At 43.2% G+C, this 24,601-nt stretch overlaps 1 protein-coding gene across 17 annotated transcripts in view; it reads left to right on the top strand.

Annotated features, from left to right (window-relative positions):
• The window catches only part of PPFIBP1 (PPFIA binding protein 1), a 78,724-nt gene that overhangs the window by 41,383 nt on the left and 12,740 nt on the right, over positions 1-24,601 (top strand). For 5 of the 17 annotated variants that reach the window (XM_072145022.1, XM_072145023.1, XM_072145021.1 and 2 more), the window contains 15 exons: positions 3,297-3,383; positions 3,489-3,602; positions 4,898-5,029; positions 5,181-5,282; positions 5,712-5,804; positions 6,407-6,499; positions 8,919-9,033; positions 15,071-15,103; positions 15,290-15,351; positions 15,749-15,833; positions 18,000-18,148; positions 18,269-18,399; positions 18,646-18,699; positions 23,826-23,880; positions 24,207-24,384. In XM_072145022.1, the coding sequence (XP_072001123.1) occupies positions 3,297-3,383; positions 3,489-3,602; positions 4,898-5,029; positions 5,181-5,282; positions 5,712-5,804; positions 6,407-6,499; positions 8,919-9,033; positions 15,071-15,103; positions 15,290-15,351; positions 15,749-15,833; positions 18,000-18,148; positions 18,269-18,399; positions 18,646-18,699; positions 23,826-23,880; positions 24,207-24,384 (1,483 nt within the window). The remainder of the gene's footprint in view (positions 1-3,296; positions 3,384-3,488; positions 3,603-4,897; positions 5,030-5,180; positions 5,283-5,711; positions 5,805-6,406; positions 6,500-8,918; positions 9,034-15,070; positions 15,104-15,289; positions 15,352-15,748; positions 15,834-17,999; positions 18,149-18,268; positions 18,400-18,645; positions 18,700-23,825; positions 23,881-24,206; positions 24,385-24,601) is intronic. The other 12 variants (XM_072145033.1, XM_072145028.1, XM_072145034.1 and 9 more) reach the window with 9 other exon arrangements.

The following is a 24,601-nucleotide window of genomic DNA, read 5'->3' as shown; positions in this document are numbered from 1 at the left end:
TTCTGAGGTGATTTTTTTACACAATACTCCTAAATTGTAGATTTTAAGCGTTTTTGTGAAGGGTTTTACACAGTACTTCAAAATGGGTAGATTTTACTAGTTTCTGAGGTGTTTTTATACAGTACTCCTAAGGCTGCGGTCACACGTGGCGTTTTGAACACGTTTTTGGCCCGTTTTTAAGCGGTCTGTCAAAAAATGTTTGCATTTTTATGAAAACCCATCCGTTTTTGCCAGATTTTACCAATTAGCTTAATCAAAACTGGTGTGACCAAAGCCTAAGGGTGAAGACACACATGGCGTTTTTGGGCCGTTTTTACGAAGTGCGTTTTCACATTGTTAAAAACGCATGCGTTAAAAAACGCATCCGTTTTTAAAAACGCATGCGGTTTTTGAAAACGCATGTGTTTTTGTCCGGTTTTTCGAATTTGCGCAGTTAAAAACGGTCAAAAACGGATGTGTTTTCAAAAAACGCATGCGTTTTTAAAAAACGGATACGTTTTTTAACGATCTGAAAACGCACTAACTAAAAACGGCCTAAAAACGCCATGTGTGCCTTCACCCTAAGGCCGGTGCCACACACACCGCTTTGTCTGCGTTTGAAAACGCAAACGCAGACAAAGCCACGCCTACCGGGGCGGGCCGCGACCCGATCGCATCGGCGTTTCTATGGAACAAGCCGCGGGTGTTTTGCGTTAATTTTATGCAAAACACCGATGGCTCGTTCCCGATCGCAGGCGTTTCCATAGAAACACTGATGCGATCGGGCCGTGGCCCGCCCCGGTGGGCGCGGCTGAGGCTGGTGCCACACGTGGTTAAACTAACGCAAAACACTGGCGGCTTGTTCCCGATCGCAGGCGTTTCCATAGAAACGCTGATCCGATCGCGGCCCGCCCCGGTGGGCGCGGCTTTGTTTGCGTTTGCAAGCGCCACGTCTGACATCACCCTAAGTGGTAGATTTTATTAATTTTTTATGTGTTTTTTTTTTACACAGTACTCCTAAATTGTAGATTTTTATCGTTTTGGTTAGGGGGCTCCACACACTTCTCCTAGATTGTAGCTTTTTACTACTTTATGAGGTGTTTTTTTTAGGTAGTACTTGTAAATTGTAGCTTTTTACTAGTTTCTGAGGTGTTTTTTTTTTTTCACAATACTCCTAAATGGTAGATTTTAAATTTTTTTTTTTTACACTGTACACCTAAATTATAGATTTTTACCAGTTTTTATGAGTTTTTTTTACAAATAGATTTTACTAGTTTGTGCAGTGTTTTATATAAAATACTTCTAATATGGCAGATTTTTCTAGTTCTGGAATAGTTGACCATAGCAACCAATTGCGCTTGAGTTCAACTTTTTGAAATTTAGCTTAATTAAAACCAGTGCTAAAGGACATTGGAGAAGATCCTCGTATCAACCAATCAGATCTCTGCTCTCGTTTCTCAAAGGCTCACTGTGAAGTGAAAGCAGTGACCTGATTGGATGCTGTGAGCAACCATTTTTACTTGTTGTTTACATCAACCAATCAGATCTGATTTCTTATATCACAAAGTAACTCTGTGAAATGAGAGCAGCTGAAGGATTGGATGAGCTTGAGTTTAAGGGGGGGAAACGGAGCCACCAATCATATCTCAGCACTTTTCTTTCAGCGGCACTCTGGAAAATGAAAGCTACAACCTGATTGGCTACTGGTGGCTTACACCACTTTTTGAATCTTCTACCTCAAATCTGCATTGTTCCGCCCCCTTAAAGGAGCCTATGTTTATGTTATTTTAGAGAATTTTATAGACGAGTGACAAGCAGGAGATGAGAAGCGGCGGGGGCTGTGCCGTCACTTTCATCTTCCTCCCATAAAGGCGACCGCTTTATGTGACGGTCACACCCGCGGGATTACAGGCTTCACCGGGCGTTATATACTGTCAGCTACGATATGATAACTATGGGACGATAGATTGTTTAATAATAGTGTACTGCCCCTTTAAGTCCACCCTGTACCTGAGTATATATCACAGGTGACCCTTTTTTGGGTTAATCAATATACCGTCGGGCGGGGGGGACTCACAAATGGGCCCCCAATAACACAACTATATGTTATTATGTAACATTGAGCCCATCTTAAAGGGATCCTGTCACCAGATTTTACCCCATTTAACTACTAATCACCCTCAGTCAGGTATGAAACGTCACCTGGAAAAGTCATAAGCAAATGAGCGGAGAAGAGTCACTTTTTACCCAAGATGAGTCCATTTTAGAGTCTTTTATAGTGACACTAGAAATACCCATTTCCTGTTCCGTGGCACCTAGAAACATGCTACTGGTGTCATATTAAAGATAACAATCTCATCTTTCAAGTCGCAACAGTCTTGTGGTTCTGGAATCTACAGAACCAGAGATACTGGCCCCATTTCTTGTGTTCCGTGGCACCTAGAAACATGCTACTGGTGTCATATTAAAGATAACAATCTCCTCTTTCAAGTCGCAACAGTCTTGTGGTTCTGGGATCTACAGAACCAGAGATACTGGCCCCATTTCTTGTTCCGTGGCACCTAGAAACATGCTACTGGTGTCATATTAAAGATAACAATCTCATCTTTCAAGTCGCAACAGTCTTGTGGTTCTGGAATCTACAGAACCAGAGATACTGGCCCCATTTCCTGTTCCGTGGCACCTAGAAACATGCTACTGGTGTCATATTAAAGATAACAATCTCATCTTTCAAGTCGCAACAGTCTTGTGGTTCTGGGATCTACAGAACCGGAGATACTGGCCCCATTTCCTGTTCCGTGGCACCTAGAAACATGCTACTGGTGTCATATTAAAGATAACAATCTCATCTTTCAAGTCGCAACAGTCTTGTGGTTCTGGGATCTACAGAACCGGAGATACTGGCAGCTCAAAGACTGTTGGAAATGTGACCTGCAGATAAAGATGCAATTTTTTTTTTTAATTTTTTCTTGCCTGCCTATAATCTCTGGCTCTTTAAATCACAAGCCTGAATTCTTATCTTTAATATGGCACCAGCAACATGTTTCTAGGTGCTATGAAACAGAAGTTTGGAGGCAACCACCAAAAATCTGACTCTTTTCTGTTCTTTGTCACATGACTTCGGAGGAGATTTTATTCTAGGTTAATGGGTGCGATGTCACATAAAGGAGGGAATTCTGGAAAGGACATTTCATACCCGACCTGAGGGAACTTGGAATTCAATGGGGTATAATCTGGTGACAGGTTCCCTTAAAGGGGCGGCCTTACTATCCGGTTTACACCACACTGTGTATAACTCATTATATACTATGTTACAGGTGAATGGGCACATCACCGGCACGGGAGACATCTACCAGGAGCGGCTGTCCCGTCTGGAGAATGACAAGGAGTCTCTAGTGCTGCAGGTGCGGATCAGTGTGCAAGGAAGCTCTTAAAGGGCTGAGACAGAAGTGATTGTAATGGGTGGGAATATTTGGGACTTTTAAGTGATTTTTCTAAAACAATTTTAGGTGAGTGTCCTGACCGACCAGGTGGAGGCGCAAGGGGAGAAAATCCGGGACCTCGAATTCTGCCTGGAAGAGCACAGAGAAAAGCTGAATGCTACCGAGGAGATGTTACAGCAGGTGAGAGGGCGCCCCCCGATGGTTGTGTAGTTATCACTGTACTGGCTGTATTTGTGTCTATAGTTACATTACATACAAACGTATATATGTTCCCTGCCTGGATCTAAGAGGCCGCTGCTAAGAGCCACACAGCGACCTAGAAAACTTCTACTGAACTATTAGTATTGGCTCCAGATCTATTCACACAACAACGATGAGAGAAAGAGGAGGCCACTGCACACATACATGACATGTTACATCCTGTATTATACCCCAGAGCTGCACTCACTATTCTGCTGCTGGTGCAGTCACTGTGTCCATACATGACATTACTTATCCTGTACTGATCCTGAGTTACATCCTGTATTATACTCCAGAGCTGCACTCACTATTCTGCTACTGGTGCAGTCACTGTGTACATACATGACATTACTTATCCTGTACTGATCCTGAGTTACATCCTGTATTATACCCCAGAGCTGCACTCACTATTCTGCTGCTGGTGCAGTCACTGTGTACATACATGACATTACTTATCCTGTACTGATGCTGAGTTACATCCAGTATTATACCCCAGAGCTGCACTCACTATTCTGCTGTGTACATACATGACATTACTTATCCTGTACTGATCCTGAGTTACATCCTGCATTATACCCCAGAGCTGCACTCACTATTCTGCTGCTGGTGCAGTCACTGTGTACATACATGACATTACTTATCCTGTACTGATCCTGAGTTACATCCTGTATTATACCCCAGAGCTGCACTCACTATTCTGCCGCTGGTGCAGTCACTGTGTACATACATGACATTACTTATCCTGTACTGATCCTGAGTTACATCCTGTATTATACTCCAGAGCTGCACTCACTATTCTGCTGCTGGTGCAGTCACTGTGTACATACATGACATTACTTATCCTGTACTGATGCTGAGTTACATCCAGTATTATACCCCAGAGCTGCACTCACTATTCTGCTGCTGGAGCAGTCACTGTGTACATACATGACATTACTTATCCTGTACTGATCCTGAGTTACATCCTGTATTATACTCCAGAGCTGCACTCACTATTCTGCTGCTGGTGCAGTCACTGTGTACATACAATACATTACTTATCCTGTACTGATCCTGAGTTACATCCTGTATTATACCCCAGAGCTGCACTCACTATTCTGCTGCTGGTGCAGTCACTGTGTACATACATGACATTACTTATCCTGTACTGATCCTGAGTTACATCCTGTATTATACTCCAGAGCTGCACTCACTATTCTGCTGGTGGAGTCAATTTTTTTTCCTCTCTCTTTCAGGAACTATTAAGCAGGACGACATTGGAGACACAGAAGTTGGATTTGATGGCGGAGATCTCCACTCTGAAGTTGAAGCTGACGGCGGTGGAGAAAGACCGGGGTGACTTTGAGGAGAGATACAAGGACACGGAGGTGAGGGCGGCCATACTTGTCACCCAGCTTTCCCAGTACCAGCCTTGTACTTTAGGACATTGTGTTCTCTCTGTGTCTTCTCTGTTCTTCTCTTCCTCCGTCCTGTCCTGACTCTTCCCGTCTTCTCCTCTCCTTCTCTCCCGTCGTCCAGTCTCTCCATAAGATTATAGTGGAGTTGAGGCAGCAGATGGAGAAGCTGGAGGTGGAGTTGGCGTTATTTCAGGAAAAGAGGTTACAATATGGCGACCAGGAGGTGACTGCGCCGGGGTGTGGAGAGAGGGCACTCACAGCATGGCGGGATCTTTAGTTTGCTGCTGGTGTGTGGAAAGCATTGTAACAAACCCTCAGCTGTGACAAGTCCAGATGTTCCCATAAATCGAGTGCATTAATGATGTCCCATTAACTCTTCACGTCCGCCCCTCTGGGCTCCAAATAACACGATATAAATAGCATGAGTGAGAGAGAGGGGGCGCCGACACACTGCAACGGAATCTCTACAGTTCCTGTTTTATACCAATATGTAATCTGCCTATCAATAGGTATAGTCACCCAGCTTTCCCAGAATCTGGCAAAGCTGGGTGAGGAATACAATGGAGGCTGTGCATGATGTGATGGTGATGAGTGTGCTGACCCCGCGTGAGGGACAGGACTGACCTGGAGACTTCTACCTCTCTCTCTGCAGGGTCTGGTGCAGGAGATGAACGAACTGCGACTGCGGGTGGTGGAGATGGAGAACGAGCGAACACAGTACGAGAAGAAGCTGAAGTCAACCAAGGTAAGAATACAGCCTATCCCTCACTAGAGAGCAGCGGTGTCATCACTGAGAATACAGCCTATCCATCACTAGAGAGCAGCGGTGCCATCACTGAGAATACAGCCTATCCATCACTAGAGAGCAGCTATCACTGAGAATACAGCCTATCCCTCACTAGAGAGCAGCGGTGCTATCACTGAGAATACAGCCTATCCATCACTAGAGAGCAGCTATCACTGAGAATACAGCCTATCCCTCACTAGAGAGCAGCGGCGCCAGCACTGATAATACAGCCTATCCATCACTAGAGAGCAGCGGTGTCATCACTGAGAATACAGCCTATCCATCACTAGAGAGCAGTGGTGCCAGCACTGATAATACAGCCTATCCCTCACTAGAGAGCAGCGGTGCCATCACTGAGAATACAGCCTATCCCTCACTAGAGAGCAGCGGTGCCATCACTGAGAATACAGCCTATCCATCACTAGAGAGCAGCGGTGACATCACTGAGAATACAGCCTATCCATCACTAGAGAGCAGCGGTGCCATCACTGAGAATACAGCCTATCCCTCACTAGAGAGCAGCGGTGCCATCACTCCTCTCTCCTCTCTCTCTCTGTCAGTCTCTTATGGCTAAGCTCTCTAGTATGAAAATCCGGGTGGGGCAGCTGCAGTATGAGAAGCAGCGGGTGGAGCACAAGCTGCAGACGTTACAGGTGCCGCTCTCCCCGTCCTGCGCTGTTGTGGTCCTGCCGTGTTCTCCCCTCTGGCATGTTTGCTTGTTGTGAACCCTGACCTCCACCGGATGGCGCCCTAGCGCTCTGTACAGGCCGCAGTAGTGTGGAGTGTGCCATACTTTACCCTTGTGATTGCTGTGACCCCCTTGTACGTGGCATGCTGGTGTGACGCCTCATCATGACATCATCAGAGAAGCTCCTAGACCTGTGATGTCATGGAAATTATGTATATATCACCATCATATTCCATAGCGTTGTACATATCATAGGGGACAGATACAAATATAATAATTCATTACACAGTACAAACAGTCGTAGGAGGGAGGGCCCTGACCACAAGAGCTTACAGTCTATGAGGATGAGGGGGTGACACAAGAGCTTACAGTCTATGAGGATGAGGGGGTGACACAAGAGCTTACAGTCTATGAGGATGAGGGGGTGACACAAGAGCTTACAGTCTATGAGGATGAGGGGGTGACACAAGAGCTTACAGTCTATGAGGATGAGGGGGTGACACAAGAGCTTACAGTCTATGAGGATGCGGGGGGACACAAGAGCTTACAGTCTATGAGGATGAGGGGGTGACACAAGAGCTTACAGTCTATGAGGATGAGGGGGTGACACAAGAGCTTACCGTCTATGAGGATGAGGGGGTGACACAAGAGCTTACAGTCTATGAGGATGAGGGGGGGGGACACAAGAGCTTACAGTCTATGAGGATGAGGGGGTGACACAAGAGCTTACAGTCTATGAGGATGAGGGGGTGACACAAGAGCTTACAGTCTATGAGGATGAGGGGGTGACACAAGAGCTTACAGTCTATGAGGATGAGGGGGGGGGACACAAGAGCTTACAGTCTATGAGGATGAGGGGGGGGGACACAAGAGCTTACAGTCTATGAGGATGAGGGAGTGACACAAGAGCTTACAGTCTATGAGGATGAGGGAGTGACACAAGAGCTTACAGTCTATGAGGACTAGGGGGTGACACAAGAGCTTACAGTCTATGAGAATGAGGGGGGACACAAGAGCTTACACTCTATGAGGATGAGGGGGTGACACAAGATCTTACAGTCTATGAGGATGAGGGGGTGACACAAGAGCTTACAGTCTATGAGGATGAGGGGGTGACACAAGAGCTTACAGTCTATGAGGACTAGGGGGTGACACAAGAGCTTACAGTCTATGAGGGGGTGACACAAGAGCTTACACTCTATGAGGATGAGGGGGGTGACACAAGAGCTTACAGTCTATGAGGATGAGGGGGTGACACAAGAGCTTACAGTCTATGAGGATGAGGGGGTGACACAAGAGCTTACAGTCTATGAGGACTAGGGGGTGACACAAGAGCTTACAGTCTATGAGGGGGTGACACAAGAGCTTACAGTCTATGAGGGGGTGACACAAGAGCTTACAGTCTATGAGGATGAGGGGGTGACACAAGAGCTTACAGTCTATGAGGACTAGGGGGTGACACAAGAGCTTACAGTCTATGAGGATGAGGGGGTGACACAAGAGCTTACAGTCTATGAGGATGAGGGGTGACACAAGAGCTTACAGTCTATGAGGATGAGGGGATGACACAAGAGCTTACACTCTATGAGGATGAGGGGTGACACAAGAGCTTACAGTCTATGAGGATGAGGGGGTGACACAAGAGCTTACAGTCTATGAGGATGAGGGGGGGACACAAGAGCTTACACTCTATGAGGATGAGGGGTGACACAAGAGCTTACAGTCTATGAGGATGAGGGGGGACACAAGAGCTTACAGTCTATGAGGATGAGGGGTGACACAAGAGCTTACAGTCTATGAGGATGAGGGGGTGACACAAGAGCTTACAGTCTATGAGGATGAGGGGGTGACACAAGAGGTATAAGAGCTTGTAGAATGGTCCAGCCATTCTTTATTAGGGAACAGTATAAAGTAATTTAATAAAAATGCTGCAGCTTGGACCAGTCATCAGCCGCATCTTGTATACAACACCAACAATGTAAGTGACTGCAGAGAAGCCTGGAGAGCACGGGTTGGGTGCAGTGCACAAGCTGGATGCATCCCATGTAGCTTTTATTTGTATTTTTTAAGTTTTCAAGTCCAGATGTCACTTCCTGTCAGACAGGAAGTCAAGTTTTATGAAATGACAAATCAGTGTTATCTCTGCATCCAATCCATCTGTTAGCTCCACCCCCGAGGAGCAGAGGGTTTCTTTGTAGCTCCTGTGCAGTGATGCATGTGGCATGTTGTGCTAAAAGGAACCTGTTTTCCCCAACAGGGGGCGATACAGTCATGGAATTTACTTCTGTGCTCCTGCAGTAGACTATGCACATCCTCAGCCCTGTGGGATGCTGGGGATTGTTGTACATTTGAGAATTGTCCACTAATTGACTCTCCATTTCTAGGATGAACTCGCAATGTTGAAGGAAGAGTTGGAGCAGAAAGAAGTGGATATTAAGAAACTGCAAGAGAATGTGGACGGCCCCCTAGTGGTGGAGAGTAAAGGGGCAACAGACAGGGGTAAGAGGCATCAATGGCGAGACACATGGGTTACATGATAAAATGGTGACTGGGGAGTAGTTATATTCCTGTACACAGGGGGCAGTATTATAGTAGTTATATTCTTGTACCTAGGGGGCAGTATTATAGTAGTTATATTCCTGTACATAGGGGGCAGTATTATAGTAGTTATATTCCTGCACATAGGGGGCAGTATTATAGTAGTTATATTCTTGTACATAGGGGGCAGTATTATAGTAGTTATATTCTTGTACATAGGGGGCAGTATTATAGTAGTTATATTCTTGTACCTAGGGGGCAGTATTATAGTAGTTATATTCCTGTACATAGGGGGCAGTATTATAGTAGTTATATTCCTGCACATAGGGGGCAGTATTATAGTAGTTATATTCTTGTACATAGGGGGCAGTATTATAGTAGTTATATTCTTGTACATAGGGGGCAGTATTATAGTAGTTATATTCTTGTACCTAGGGGGCAGTATTATAGTAGTTATATTCCTGTACATAGGGGGCAGTATTATAGTAGTTATATTCCTGCACATAGGGGGCAGTATTATAGTAGTTATATTCCTGTACATAGGGGGCAGTATTATAGTAGTTATATTCCTGTACACAGGGGGCAGTATTATAGTAGTTATATTCTTGTACATAGGGGGCAGTATTATAGTAGTTATATTCTTGTACATAGGGGGCAGTATTATAGTAGTTATATTCTTGTACATAGGGGGCAGTATTATAGTAGTTATATTCTTGTACATAGGGGGCAGTATTATAGTAGTTATATTCTTGTACATAGGGGGCAGTATTATAGTAGTTATATTCTTGTACATAGGGGGCAGTATTATAGTAGTTATATTCCTGTACATAGGGGGCAGTATTATAGTAGTTATATTCCTGTACATAGGGGGCAGTATTATAGTAGTTATATTCCTGTACACAGGGGGCAGTATTATAGTAGTTATATTCCTGTACATAGGGGGGCAGTATTATAGTAGTTATATTCCTGTACATAGGGGGCAGTATTATAGTAGTTATATTCCTGTACATAGGGGGCAGTATTATAGTAGTTATATTCTTGTACATAGGGGGCAGTATTATAGTAGTTATATTCCTGTACACAGGGGGCAGTATTATAGTAGTTATATTCTTGTACATAGGGGGCAGTATTATAGTAGTTATATTCTTGTACATAGGGGGCAGTATTATAGTAGTTATATTCCTGTACATAGGGGGCAGTATTATAGTAGTTATATTCCTGTACACAGGGGGCAGTATTATTGTAGTTATAGTCCTGTACATAGGGGGCAGTAATTTTGTAGTTATATTCCTGTACATAGGGGGCAGTATTATAGTAGTTATATTCCTGTACATAGGGGGCAGTATTATAGTAGTTATATTCCTGTACATAGGGGGCAGTATTATAGTAGTTATATTCCTGTACATAGGGGGCAGTATTATAGTAGTTATATTCCTGTACACAGGGGGCAGTATTATAGTAGTTATATTCCTGTACATAGGGGGCAGTATTATAGTAGTTATATTCCTGTACATAGGGGGCAGTATTATAGTAGTTATATTCCTGTACATAGGGGGCAGTATTATAGTAGTTATAGTCTTGTACATAGGGGGCAGTATTATAGTAGTTATATTCCTGTACATAGGGGGCAGTATTATAGTAGTTATAGTCTTGTACATAGGGGGCAGTATTATAGTAGTTATAGTCTTGTACATAGGGGGCAGTATTATAGTAGTTATATTCCTGTACATAGGGGGCAGTATTATAGTAGTTATAGTCTTGTACATAGGAGGCAGTATTATAGTAGTTATATTCCTGTACATAGGAGGCAGTATTATAGTAGTTATATTCCTGTACATAGGAGGCAGTATTATAGTAGTTATATTCTTGTACCTAGGGGGCAGTATTATAGTAGTTATATTCCTGTACATAGGAGGCAGTATTATAGTAGTTATATTCCTGTACATAGGGGGCAGTATTATAGTAGTTATATTCCTGTACATAGGAGGCAGTATTATAGTAGTTATATTCCTGTACATAGGAGGCAGTATTATAGTAGTTATATTCCTGTACATAGGGGGCAGTATTATAGTAGTTATATTCCTGTACATAGGAGGCAGTATTATAGTAGTTATATTCTTGTACATAGGGGGCAGTATTATAGTAGTTATATTCTAGTACATAGGAGGCAGTATTATAGTAGTTATATTCCTGTACATAGGGGGCAGTATTATAGTAGTTATATTCTAGTACATAGGGGGCAGTATTATAGTAGTTATATTCTTGTACCTAGGGGGCAGTATTATAGTAGTTATATTCCTGTACATAGGGGGCAGTATTATAGTAGTTATATTCCTGTACATAGGGGCAGTTTTATAGTAGTTATATTCCTGTACACAGGGGGCAGTATTATAGTAGTTATATTCTTGTACCTAGGGGGCAGTATTATAGTAGTTATATTCCTGTACATAGGGGGCAGTTTTATAGTAGTTATATTCCTGTACATAGGGGGCAGTATTATAGTAGTTATATTCCTGTACATAGGGGGCAGTATTATAGTAGTTATAGTCTTGTACATAGGGGGCAGTATTATAGTAGTTATATTCCTGTACATAGGGGGCAGTATTATAGTAGTTATAGTCTTGTACATAGGGGGCAGTATTATAGTAGTTATATTCCTGTACATAGGAGGCAGTATTATAGTAGTTATATTCCTGTACATAGGAGGCAGTATTATAGTAGTTATATTCTTGTACCTAGGGGGCAGTATTATAGTAGTTATATTCTTGTACCTAGGGGGCAGTATTATAGTAGTTATATTCTTGTACCTAGGGGGCAGTATTATAGTAGTTATATTCTTGTACCTAGGGGGCAGTATTATAGTAGTTATATTCCTGTACATAGGAGGCAGTATTATAGTAGTTATATTCCTGTACATAGGGGGCAGTATTATAGTAGTTATATTCCTGTACATAGGAGGCAGTATTATAGTAGTTATATTCCTGTACATAGGAGGCAGTATTATAGTAGTTATATTCCTGTACATAGGGGGCAGTATTATAGTAGTTATATTCCTGTACATAGGGACAGTATTATAGTAGTTATATTCTAGTACATAGGGGGCAGTATTATAGTAGTTATATTCTTGTACATAGGGGCAGTATTATAGTAGTTATATTCTTGTACCTAGGGGGCAGTATTATAGTAGTTATATTCCTGTACATAGGGGGCAGTATTATAGTAGTTATATTCCTGTACATAGGAGGCAGTATTATAGTAGTTATATTCTTGTACATAGGGGGCAGTATTATAGTAGTTATATTCCTGTACATAGGGGCAGTATTATAGTAGTTATATTCCTGTACATAGGAGGCAGTATTATAGTAGTTATATTCTTGTACATAGGGGGCAGTATTATAGTAGTTATATCCCTGTACATAGGAGGCAGTATTATAGTAGTTATATTCTTGTACATAGGGGGCAGTATTATAGTAGTTATATCCCTGTACATAGGAGGCAGTATTATAGTAGTTATATTCCTGTACATAGGGGGCAGTATTATAGTAGTTATATTCCTGTACATAGGGAGCAGTATTATAGTAGTTATATTCTTGTACATAGGGGGCAGTATTATAGTAGTTATATTCTTGTACATAGGGGGCAGTATTATAGTAGTTATATTCCTGTACATAGGGGGCAGTATTATAGTAGTTATATTCCTGTACATAGGGGGCAGTATTATAGTAGTTATATTCTTGTACATAGGGGGCAGTATTATAGTAGTTATATTCTTGTACATAGGGGCAGTATTATAGTAGTTATATTCCTGTACATAGGGGGCAGTATTATAGTAGTTATATTCTTGTACATAGGGGGCAGTATTATAGTAGTTATATTCTTGTACATAGGGGGCAGTATTATAGTAGTTATATTCCTGTACAAAGGGGGCAGTATTATAGTAGTTATATTCCTGTACACAGGGGGCAGTATTATAGTAGTTATATTCCTGTACACAGGGGGCAGTATTATAGTAGTTATATTCTTGTACATAGGGGGCAGTATTATAGTAGTTATATTCCTGTACATAGGGGGCAGTATTATAGTAGTTATATTCCTGTACATAGGGGGCAGTATTATAGTAGTTATATTCCTGTACATAGGGGGCAGTATTATAGTAGTTATATTCTTGTACATAGGGGGCAGTATTATAGTAGTTATATTCCTGTACATAGGGGGCAGTATTATAGTAGTTATATTCCTGTACAAAGGGGGCAGTATTATAGTAGTTATATTCCTGTACATAGGAGGCAGTATTATAGTAGTTATATTCCTGTACATAGGGGGCAGTATTATAGTAGTTATATTCCTGTACAAAGGGGGCAGTATTATAGTAGTTATATTCCTGTACAAAGGGGGCAGTATTATAGTAGTTATATTCCTGTACACAGGGGGCAGTATTATAGTAGTTATATTCCTGTACATAGGGGGCAGTATTATAGTAGTTATATTCCTGTACATAGGGGGCAGTATTATAGTAGTTATATTCCTGTACATAGGGGGCAGTATTATAGTAGTTATATTCCTGTACATAGGAGGCAGTATTATAGTAGTTATATTCCTGTACAAAGGGGGCAGTATTATAGTAGTTATATTCCTGTACACAGGGGGCAGTATTATAGTAGTTATATTCCTGTACATAGGGGGCAGTATTATAGTAGTTATATTCCTGTACATAGGGGGCAGTATTATAGTAGTTATATTCTTGTACATAGGGGGCAGTATTATAGTAGTTATATTCTTGTACATAGGGGGCAGTATTATAGTAGTTATATCCCTGTACATAGGGGGCAGTATTATAGTAGTTATATTCTTGTACATAGGGGGCAGTATTATAGTAGTTATATTCTTGTACATAGGGGGCAGTATTATAGTAGTTATATTCTTGTACATAGGGGGCAGTATTATAGTAGTTATATTCCTGTACATAGGGGGCAGTATTATAGTAGTTATATTTCTGTACATAGGGGGCAGTATTATAGTAGTTATATTCTTGTACACAGGGGGCAGTATTATAGTAGTTATATTCCTGTACATAGGGGGCAGTATTATAGTAGTTATATTCCTGTACATAGGGGCAGTATTATAGTAGTTATATTCCTGTACATAGGGGCAGTATTATAGTAGTTATATTCCTGTACATAGGGGGCAGTATTATAGTAGTTATATTCCTGTACATAGGGGGCAGTATTATAGTAGTTATATTCTTGTACATAGGGGCAGTATTATAGTAGTTATATTCTTGTACATAGGGGGCAGTATTATAGTAGTTATATTCCTGTACATAGGGGCAGTATTATAGTAGTTATATTCCTGTACATAGGGGGCAGTATTATAGTAGTTATATTCCTGTACATAGGGGGCAGTATTATAGTAGTTATATTCTTGTACATAGGGGCAGTATTATAGTAGTTATATTCTTGTACATAGGGGGCAGTATTATAGTAGTTATATTCCTGTACATAGGGGCAGTATTATAGTAGTTATATTCTTGTACATAGGGGGCAGTATTATAGTAGTTATATTCCTGTACATAGGAGCAGTATTATAGTAGTTATATTCCTGTACATAGGGGCAGTATTATAGTAGTTATATTCCTGTACATAGGGGGCAGTATTATAGTAGTTATATTCCTGTACATAGGGGGCAGTATTATAGTAGTTATATTCCTGTACATAGGGAGCAGTATTATAGTAGTTATATCCCTGTACATAGGGGGCAGTATTATAGTAGTTATACATGGTTACTGTGACCGGTGAGTACAGAGCGCTTTGTTATTTCTGGATTGGTTCCTGTATTTCGGGGTCAGACATGTGGGTGCAGTCAGCAGGTCTGTGTTAGGACAATGCTCTATTTGATGTGTGTCTTATGGTGGAGTCTTTCTGTCTTCTCTGTTTTCCCTGTGTTTGAGATTTTTGAGAATTTATTTTTGTGTCAAAAATGATAATTTCTTTCTGCGCAGACGAAATTCTCAAAAAGACAATGAAGGAGAAAAGTAAGATCTCTGGTCACCGTGTGATGATGTTTTGCATGTGTCCATCCTCGCCTTTGTCACGTTCGCTTTGCGCAACTTAATTGTGCATCACAGAAATGGCTACAACCAGCGCTCCCATTGCTCACAGCTGAGGGTTTGTCATGGCGTATCAGTCTGAGCGGTTATGTGTCGTATGTTTCATTTTAGATACGGAAGTGCAGAAGATGAAGAAGGCAGTGGAATCGCTGATGGCCGCCAATGAGGAGAAGGTAAGACCTGCCGCATGAAGTTTTGCCGCAGCTTTGGCTGTGTTTGGAGAATAGATCCTAATGTACACCCTTGCGCAGTAGATGTGTACAGTCAGTTGCTCCCTGTTATTAGGGTCATACTTAGGCTTAGGATCCGTGTTACTTTAAGGCCGGACCCGGAGACGCAGGACGAGGATGAAATCACGTCTACGCCAAGGATTTAATAAGACGTCTGCGATCCGGCCAAACCACAGTCTGATAAGCCGCGAAAGTGGAGACTGATACAGAGTGATCCTGCAGAACTGGCCACTCCTAAAGGCACAGACATCCCATGCTTAAATTTAAATGGGACCCTTTAAGGCGTCTAAGCACCTATGGGTGCCGTCATGGGTATTGACCCCCTTTCTGTATCCTACAGGACAGGAAGATCGAGGAGCTGAGGCAGTCGCTGAACAGGTACAAGAAGGTGCAGGATATGGTGGTTATGGCGCACGGTAAGAAAGGTGCGGATTTGTTTTCTTTTTTGTATTTTCCTTATATTTTGGTGCGGTGACGAGAGGTGAAGGTGATGGGGCTCCGTGGGTTCTCATAGACGCTGTGCAGACACATACATGTAGGAAAGGTCTCCGGCAGGTATACAGTGGTGTGTGTCACCCACTGACACCCACTCGTCACCACTGAATAAGTCAAGTGAATGCAGGCTTATAGATGATGTGTAGCACTAACATAGGGGTCAAACACAGTCTGCACAGAGCCTGAAGGGTATTACAGTACATATAACATAACACTGTTTTGCTCATAAATATTACATTATATGTGTGTTTAGGGAAGGGCAGGGGCGAGAGGGAGGGAGGGAAGGGCAGGGGCGAGAGGGAGGGAGGGAAGGGCAGGGGCGAGAGGGAGGGAGGGAAGGGCAGGGGCGAGAGGGAGGGAGGGAAGGGCAGGGGCGAGAGGGAGGGAGGGAAGGGCAGGGGCGAGAGGGAGGGAGGGAAGAGCAGGGGCGAGAGGGAGGGAGGGAAGGGCAGGGGCGAGAGGGAGGGAGGGAAGGGCAGGGGCGAGAGGGAGGGAGGTAAGGGCAGGGGCGAGAGGGAGGGAGGGAAGGGCAGGGGCGAGGCGGGGGGAGGGAAGGGCAGGGGCGAGAGGGAGGGGGGAGGGAAGGGCAGGGGCGAGAGGGAGGGGGGAGGGAAGGGCAGGGGCGAGAGGGAGGGGGGAGGGAAGGGCAGGGGCGAGAGGGAGGGGGGAGGGAAGGGCAGGGGCGAGAGGGAGGGGGGAGGGAAGGGCAGGGGCGAGAGGGAGGGGGGAGGGAAGGGCAGGGGCGAGAGGGAGGGGGGAGGGAAGGGCAGGGGCGAGAGGGAGGGGGGAGGGAAGGGCAGGGGCGAGAGGGAGGGGGGAGGGAAGGGCAGGGGCGAGAGGGAGGGGGGAGGGAAGGGCAGGGGCGAGAGGGAGGGGGGAGGGAAGGGCAGGGGCGAGAGGGAGGGGGAGGGAAGGGCAGGGGCGAGAGGGAGGGAAGGAGGGAAGGGCAGGGGCGAGAGGGAGGGGGGAGGGAAGGGCAGGGGCGAGAGGGAGGGAAGGGCAGGGGCGAGAGGGAGGGAAGGGCAGGGGCGAGAGGGAGGGAAGGAGGGAAGGGCAGGGGCGAGAGGGAGGGGGGAGGGAAGGGCAGGGGCGAGAGGGAGGGAAGGGCAGGGGCGAGAGGGAGGGAAGGGCAGGGGCGAGAGGGAGGGGGGAGGGAAGGGCAGGGGCGAGAGGGAGGGGGGAGGGAAGGGCAGGGGCGAGAGGGAGGGGGGAGGGAAGGGCAGGGGCGAGAGGGAGGGGGGAGGGAAGGGCAGGGGCGAGAGGGAGGGGGGAGGGAAGGGCAGGGGCGAGAGGGAGGGGGGAGGGAAGGGCAGGGGCGAGAGGGAGGGGGGAGGGAAGGGCAGGGGCGAGAGGGAGGGGCGAGGGAAGGGCAGGGGCGAGAGGGAGGGGCGAGGGAAGGGCAGGGGCGAGAGGGAGGGGCGAGGGAAGGGCAGGGGCGAGAGGGAGGGGCGAGGGAAGGGCAGGGGCGAGAGGGAGGGGCGAGGGAAGGGCAGGGGCGAGAGGGAGGGGCGAGGGAAGGGCAGGGGCGAGAGGGAGGGGCGAGTGAGGGCAGGGGCGAGAGGGAGGGGCGAGTGAGGGCAGGGGCGAGAGGGAGGGGCGAGTGAGGGCAGGGGCGAGAGGGAGGGGCGAGTGAGGGCAGGGGCGAGAGGGAGGGGCGAGTGAGGGCAGGGGTGGGATGGACTGGGACGGAAGAGTAGGGATGGAAAAGTAGAGTGGGGGTAGGACATAAAGGGAAGGGTGGGAGGTACAGAAAGGAAGGAGTGGGTTAAAATGATGAGACTGGTGAAAGCAGAGGACTTAGAGGGGTGGGCAGGAGTGTGATGGGCAAATGGGTGGGGCCAAGAGGAGAGCAATGGGAGGAGCCAATGAAATGGCATTACATGGACCAAGGGCAGGGTAGAGCATGACTGGTACCAGAGGGAAAGAGAGGACGGGCCAAGGAGTGAGGGGGGGCCCCTGTTGTTAGGTTTTCCGTATGGAAACTTCCGGGGTAATGGGAGACTCCCTGGAAAAGTGATATTTTTCCAATGACTGAATCATCAATGTGTCTTCTGCGTATAACCATCAGATTCACTCATCCGTCTCCTCGTCCTCAGGTAAAGACGTAGAAAGTGACGACTCTGTGATATCGGGGTCCAATTCCCTAGTATTCGACTCCAACGTGTTAAGTGATGCCGAAAAATCTCCCTCCCCTCTGCCCTTATCACTGACCCCCAGCCCGGAGGAGGTCACCGCGACCACAAAGGTAATGAGAGTCTGACAAAGTGTCAGTGGATGAAGCACGGTCACCCAGCAGCACAGAGGATTTAAGACCATTAGTATTTATCTGCCGCATGAAACGTTCATATATTTTTTATATTCTCAGCCCACGGTGGAAGTGCACACCAGTATTCTGCAGGTCACCATCCCCTCCTTCTCATCAGCCGCCGGGACCCCCAAACAGACCGAAGTGTCCAAAATATCTGCAAAACAAGGACCTCCCTCACCGAGCCTGAGGTAAGTCTAAGAGTGCGCTGGGGGCCCCTATTCCCAGAATCTCTAGGGAAACATTGACTGCAGGAAATGATGGGAGCTGTAGTCCGGCAGAGAACCACAGAGTACACCTTACTGTATATATATATATTATACTATACATACATATGTGTTCATTTTGCCAATGTCTAATGGAAGCTATCATTTCAAATTTAATTGATGGAATTAATCTAAAAAAATCACATTCATTAAAATGATCTTGTTTTGCAGTGAAGAAAAAATGAGCAGCTTTTCCACAGAGGCCAAACCTGAGGACACAGCATTGTAAGTGGAATAAACCAGAATATAACTACTATAATACTGCCCCCCCTATGTACTAGAATATAACTACTATAATACTGCCCCCTATGTACAAGAATATAACTACTATAATACTGTCCCCTATGTACAGGAATATAACTACTATAATACTGCCCGCTATGTACAAGAATATAACTACTATAATACTGCCCCCTATGTACAAGAATATAACTACTATAATACTGCCCCCTATGTACAGGAATATAACTACTATAATACTGCCCCCTATGTACAGGAATATAACTACTATAATACTGCCCGCTATGTACAAGAATATAACTACTATAATACTGCCCCCTATGTACAAGAATATAACTACTATAATACTGCCCCCTATGTACAGGAATATAACTACTATAATACTGCCCCCTATGTACAGGAATATAACTACTATAATACTGCCCCTATGTACAGGAATATAACTACTATAATACTGCCCCCTATGTACAGGAATATAACTACTATAATACTGCCCCCTATGTACAAGAATATAACTACTATAATACTGCCCCCTATGTACAAGAATATAACTACTATAATACTGCCCCCTATGTACAGGAATATAACTACTATAATACTGCCCCCTATGTACAGGAATATAACTACTATAATACTGCCCCTATGTACAGGAATATAACTACTATAATACTGCCCCCTATGTACAGGAATATAACTACTATAATACTGCCCGCTATGTACAAGAATATAACTACTATAATACTGCCCCCTATGTACAAGAATATAACTACTATAATACTGCCCCCTATGTACAGGAATATAACTACTATAATACTGCCCCCTATGTACAGGAATATAACTACTATAATACTGCCCCTATGTACAGGAATATAACTACTATAATACTGCCCCCTATGTACAGGAATATAACTACTATAATACTGCCCCCTATGTACAAGAATATAACTACTATAATACTGCCCCCTATGTACAAGAATATAACTACTATAATACTGCCCCCTATGTACAAGAATATAACTACTATAATACTGCCCCCTATGTACAAGAATATAACTACTATAATACTGCCCCATATGTACAGGAATATAACTACTATAATACTGCCCCATATGTACAAGAATATAACTACTATAATACTGCATCCTATGTACAAGAATATAACTACTATAATACTGCCCCTATGTACAGGAATATAACTACTATAATACTGCCCTCTATGTACAGGAATATAACTACTATAATACTGCCCCCTATGTACAAGAATATAACTACTATAATACTGCCCCCTATGTACAAGAATATAACTACTATAATACTGCCCCCTATGTACAGGAATATAACTACTATAATACTGCCCCCTATGTACAAGAATATAACTACTATAATACTGCCCTCTATGTACAGGAATATAACTACTATAATACTGCCCCCTATGTACAAGAATATAACTACTATAATACTGCCCCTATGTACAGGAATATAACTACTATAATACTGCCCCCTATGTACAGGAATATAACTACTATAATACTGCCCCCTATGTACAAGAATATAACTACTATAATACTGCCCCCTATGTACAAGAATATAACTACTATAATACTGCCCCCTATGTACAAGAATATAACTACTATAATACTGCCCCCTATGTACAAGAATATAACTACTATAATACTGCCCCATATGTACAGGAATATAACTACTATAATACTGCCCCATATGTACAAGAATATAACTACTATAATACTGCATCCTATGTACAAGAATATAACTACTATAATACTGCCCCTATGTACAGGAATATAACTACTATAATACTGCCCTCTATGTACAGGAATATAACTACTATAATACTGCCCCTATGTACAAGAATATAACTACTATAATACTGCCCCCTATGTACAAGAATATAACTACTATAATACTGCCCCCTATGTACAGGAATATAACTACTATAATACTGCCCCTATGTACAGGAATATAACTACTATAATACTGCCCCCTATGTACAAGAATATAACTACTATAATACTGCCCCCTATGTACAGGAATATAACTACTATAATACTGCCCCCTATGTACAGGAATATAACTACTATAATACTGCCCCCTATGTACAGGAATATAACTACTATAATACTGCCCCCTATGTACAAGAATATAACTACTATAATACTGCCCCCTATGTACAGGAATATAACTACTATAATACTGCCCCCTATGTACAAGAATATAACTACTATTATACTGCCCCCTATGTACAAGAATATAACTACTATAATACTGCCCCCTATGTACAAGAATATAACTACTATAATACTGCCCCCTATGTACAAGAATATAACTACTATAATACTGCCCCCTATGTACAAGAATATAACTACTATAATACTGCCCCCTATGTACAGGAATATAACTACTATAATACTGCCCCCTATGTACAGGAATATAACTACTATAATACTGCCCCTATGTACAAGAATATAACTACTATAATACTGCCCCCTATGTACAGGAATATAACTACTATAATACTGCCCCCTATGTACAGGAATATAACTACTATAATACTGCCCCCTATGTACAAGAATATAACTACTATAAGACTGCCCCTATGTACAAGAATATAACTACTATAATACTGCCCCCTATGTACAGGAATATAACTACTATAATACTGCCCCCTATGTACAAGAATATAACTACTATAATACTGCCCCCTATGTACAGGAATATAACTACTATAATACTGCCCCCTATGTACAGGGATATAACTACTATAATACTGCCCCCTATGTACAGGAATATAACTACTATAATACTGCCCCCTATGTACAGGAATATAACTACTATAATACTGCCCCCTATGTACAGGAATATAACTACTATAATACTGCCCCCTATGTACAAGAATATAACTACTATAATACTGCCCCCTATGTACAGGAATATAACTACTATAATACTGCCCCCTATGTACAGGAATATAACTACTATAATACTGCCCCCTATGTACAGGAATATAACTACTATAATACTGCCCCCTATGTACAAGAATATAACTACTATTATACTGCCCCCTATGTACAAGAATATAACTACTATTATACTGCCCCCTATGTACAAGAATATAACTACTATAATACTGCCCCCTATGTACAAGAATATAACTACTATAATACTGCCCCCTATGTACAAGAATATAACTACTATAATACTGCCCCCTATGTACAAGAATATAACTACTATAATACTGCCCCCTATGTACAAGAATATAACTACTATAATACTGCCCCCTATGTACAAGAATATATCTACTATAATACTGCCCCCTATGTACAGGAATATAACTACTATAATACTGCCCCTATGTACAAGAATATAGCTACTATAATACTGCCCCCTATGTACAGGAATATAACTACTATAATACTGCCCCTATGTACAAGAATATAACTACTATAATACTGCCCCCTATGTACAAGAATATAACTACTATAATACTGCCCCCTATGTACAGGAATATAACTACTATAATACTGCCCCCTATGTACTAGAATATAACTACTATAATACTGCCCCCTATGTACAAGAATATAACTACTATAATACTGCCCCCTATGTACAAGAATATAACTACTATAATACTGCCCTCTATGTACAGGATATAACTACTATAATACTGCCCTCTATGTACAAGAATATAACTACTATAATACTGCCCCCTATGTACAGGAATATAACTACTATAATACTGCCCCCTATGTACAAGAATACAACTACTATAATACTGCCCCCTATGTACAAGAATACAACTACTATAATACTACCCCCTATGTACAAGAATATAACTACTAAAATACTGCCCCCTATGTACAAGAATATAACTACTATAATACTGCCCCCTATGTACAAGAATACAACTACTATAATACTACCCCCTATGTACAAGAATATAACTACTAAAATACTGCCCCCTATGTACAAGAATATAACTACTATAATACTGCCCCCTATGTACAGGAATATAACTACTATAATACTGCCCCCTATGTACAAGAATATAACTACTATAATACTGCCCCCTATGTACAGGAATATAACTACTATAATACTGCCCCCTATGTACAAGAATATAACTACTATAATACTGCCCCCTATGTACAAGAATATAACTACTATAATACTGCCCCCTATGTACAGGAATATAACTACTATAATACTGCCCCCTATGTACAGGAATATAACTACTATAATACTGCCCCCTATGTACAAGAATATAACTACTATAATACTGCCCCCTATGTACAGGAATATAACTACTATAATACTGCCCCCTATGTACAGGAATATAACTACTATAATACTGCCCCCTATGTACAGGAATATAACTACTATAATACTGCCCCCTATGTACAAGAATATAACTACTATAATACTCCCCCCTATGTACAGGAATATAACTACTATAATACTGCCCCCTATGTACAGGAATATAACTACTATAATACTGCCCCCCTATGTACAGGAATATAACTACTATAATACTGCCCCCTATGTACAGGAATATAACTACTATAATACTGCCCCCTATGTACAAGAATATAACTACTATAATACTGCCCCCCTATGTACAGGAATATAACTACTATAATACTGCCCCCTATGTACAGGAATATAACTACTATAATACTGCCCCCTATGTACAGGAATATAACTACTATAATACTGCCCCCTATGTACAAGAATATAACTACTATAATACTGCCCCCTATGTACAGGAATATAACTACTATAATACTGCCCCCTATGTACAGGAATATAACTACTATAAGTATATCTGCCCCTCCTGTGTATATTTGGGGTCTTTGCTCTTGTTGGGTGATGTCGGATGTCCCAGATGTTGCAGTCTCAGAATCCTCAGCTCCCTGTGGGATAGATCCGGATGTGGGGGTGGAGAAGCTTCTAGTAAGATAATGGCGCTGTATATGATACACTATGTAATTAACCCCTTCGTAGCCTGGTGACTCATAGGTGCTATGGGGGGCAGGTTCTCTCCGGGGGCAGTAGTGTCACGTACACATTGTAACGCTGCGCTCTCTCTGGTTCAGGTCTCCGGTGAAGAAGTCCAGCAGTTTGGATAACTTGAAGAAGTCTCCAGAGAGGGTGAGTGTCTCTTCTGTGCTGCAGGGGGGGGTAATGATGTGTTTCCCAGAATAATTACAGCTTCCCAGGGATCCTGGAGATATAAATACCCGGCAGCGCTCTCTCATTATACCCCCGCTGACTGATCATGTGGTCTCACTCTTTCCCAATCTCAATCCAAATATCAGTTTAGAACAAATCTCTGAACATTGTAATTTTCATCTTGGCCTCTAGATGTCAGCAGCACGCTCCTGCATCTCACTTTGAGGCATGCTGCAAATACATCCTGGAGCCTAGACACTGCAGAATGCGCATCGTTTATATAGACTCTGCTTATTCCAATGTAGAAACCTGCGTCCCCGGACTCTGGAAAGTTTGAGACCCTCCCACCCAGACCCCCCGCACACAGCGCAAGCGGTGAAGAAGAAGCGGCTTTCGGAACCCGTAAAGGCAGATCATCGTTCGGCCGAGGGTTCTTCAAGTTAAAGAATCCCAATAAGAAGACTGCCAGCACCCCGAATTTAGGTAGGGAGACCCCAGGGGTCCGCCAGAGTTGATGTTTACCCTGGTATGGGGCGGAGGTCGCTGCCTCCTTTAGCCTTGTCTGTGTACTGCGCCTTTAAGAGTTTAACCCCTGATGCACATGTGCACATGTTGTAAGTATTTGTATCTCCTGATGAGATTGCAGCGCCCCCTACTGTTTATTTCATGTCTTGTCTCCCCCCTTCCTCTTCATTTCTGT

This window comes from Engystomops pustulosus, chromosome 4 (assembly GCF_040894005.1).
Source record: "Engystomops pustulosus chromosome 4, aEngPut4.maternal, whole genome shotgun sequence".
In the NCBI taxonomy this organism is placed as follows: Eukaryota; Metazoa; Chordata; class Amphibia; order Anura; family Leptodactylidae; genus Engystomops; species Engystomops pustulosus.
This window is presented reverse-complemented; position numbering and strand designations above follow the sequence as displayed.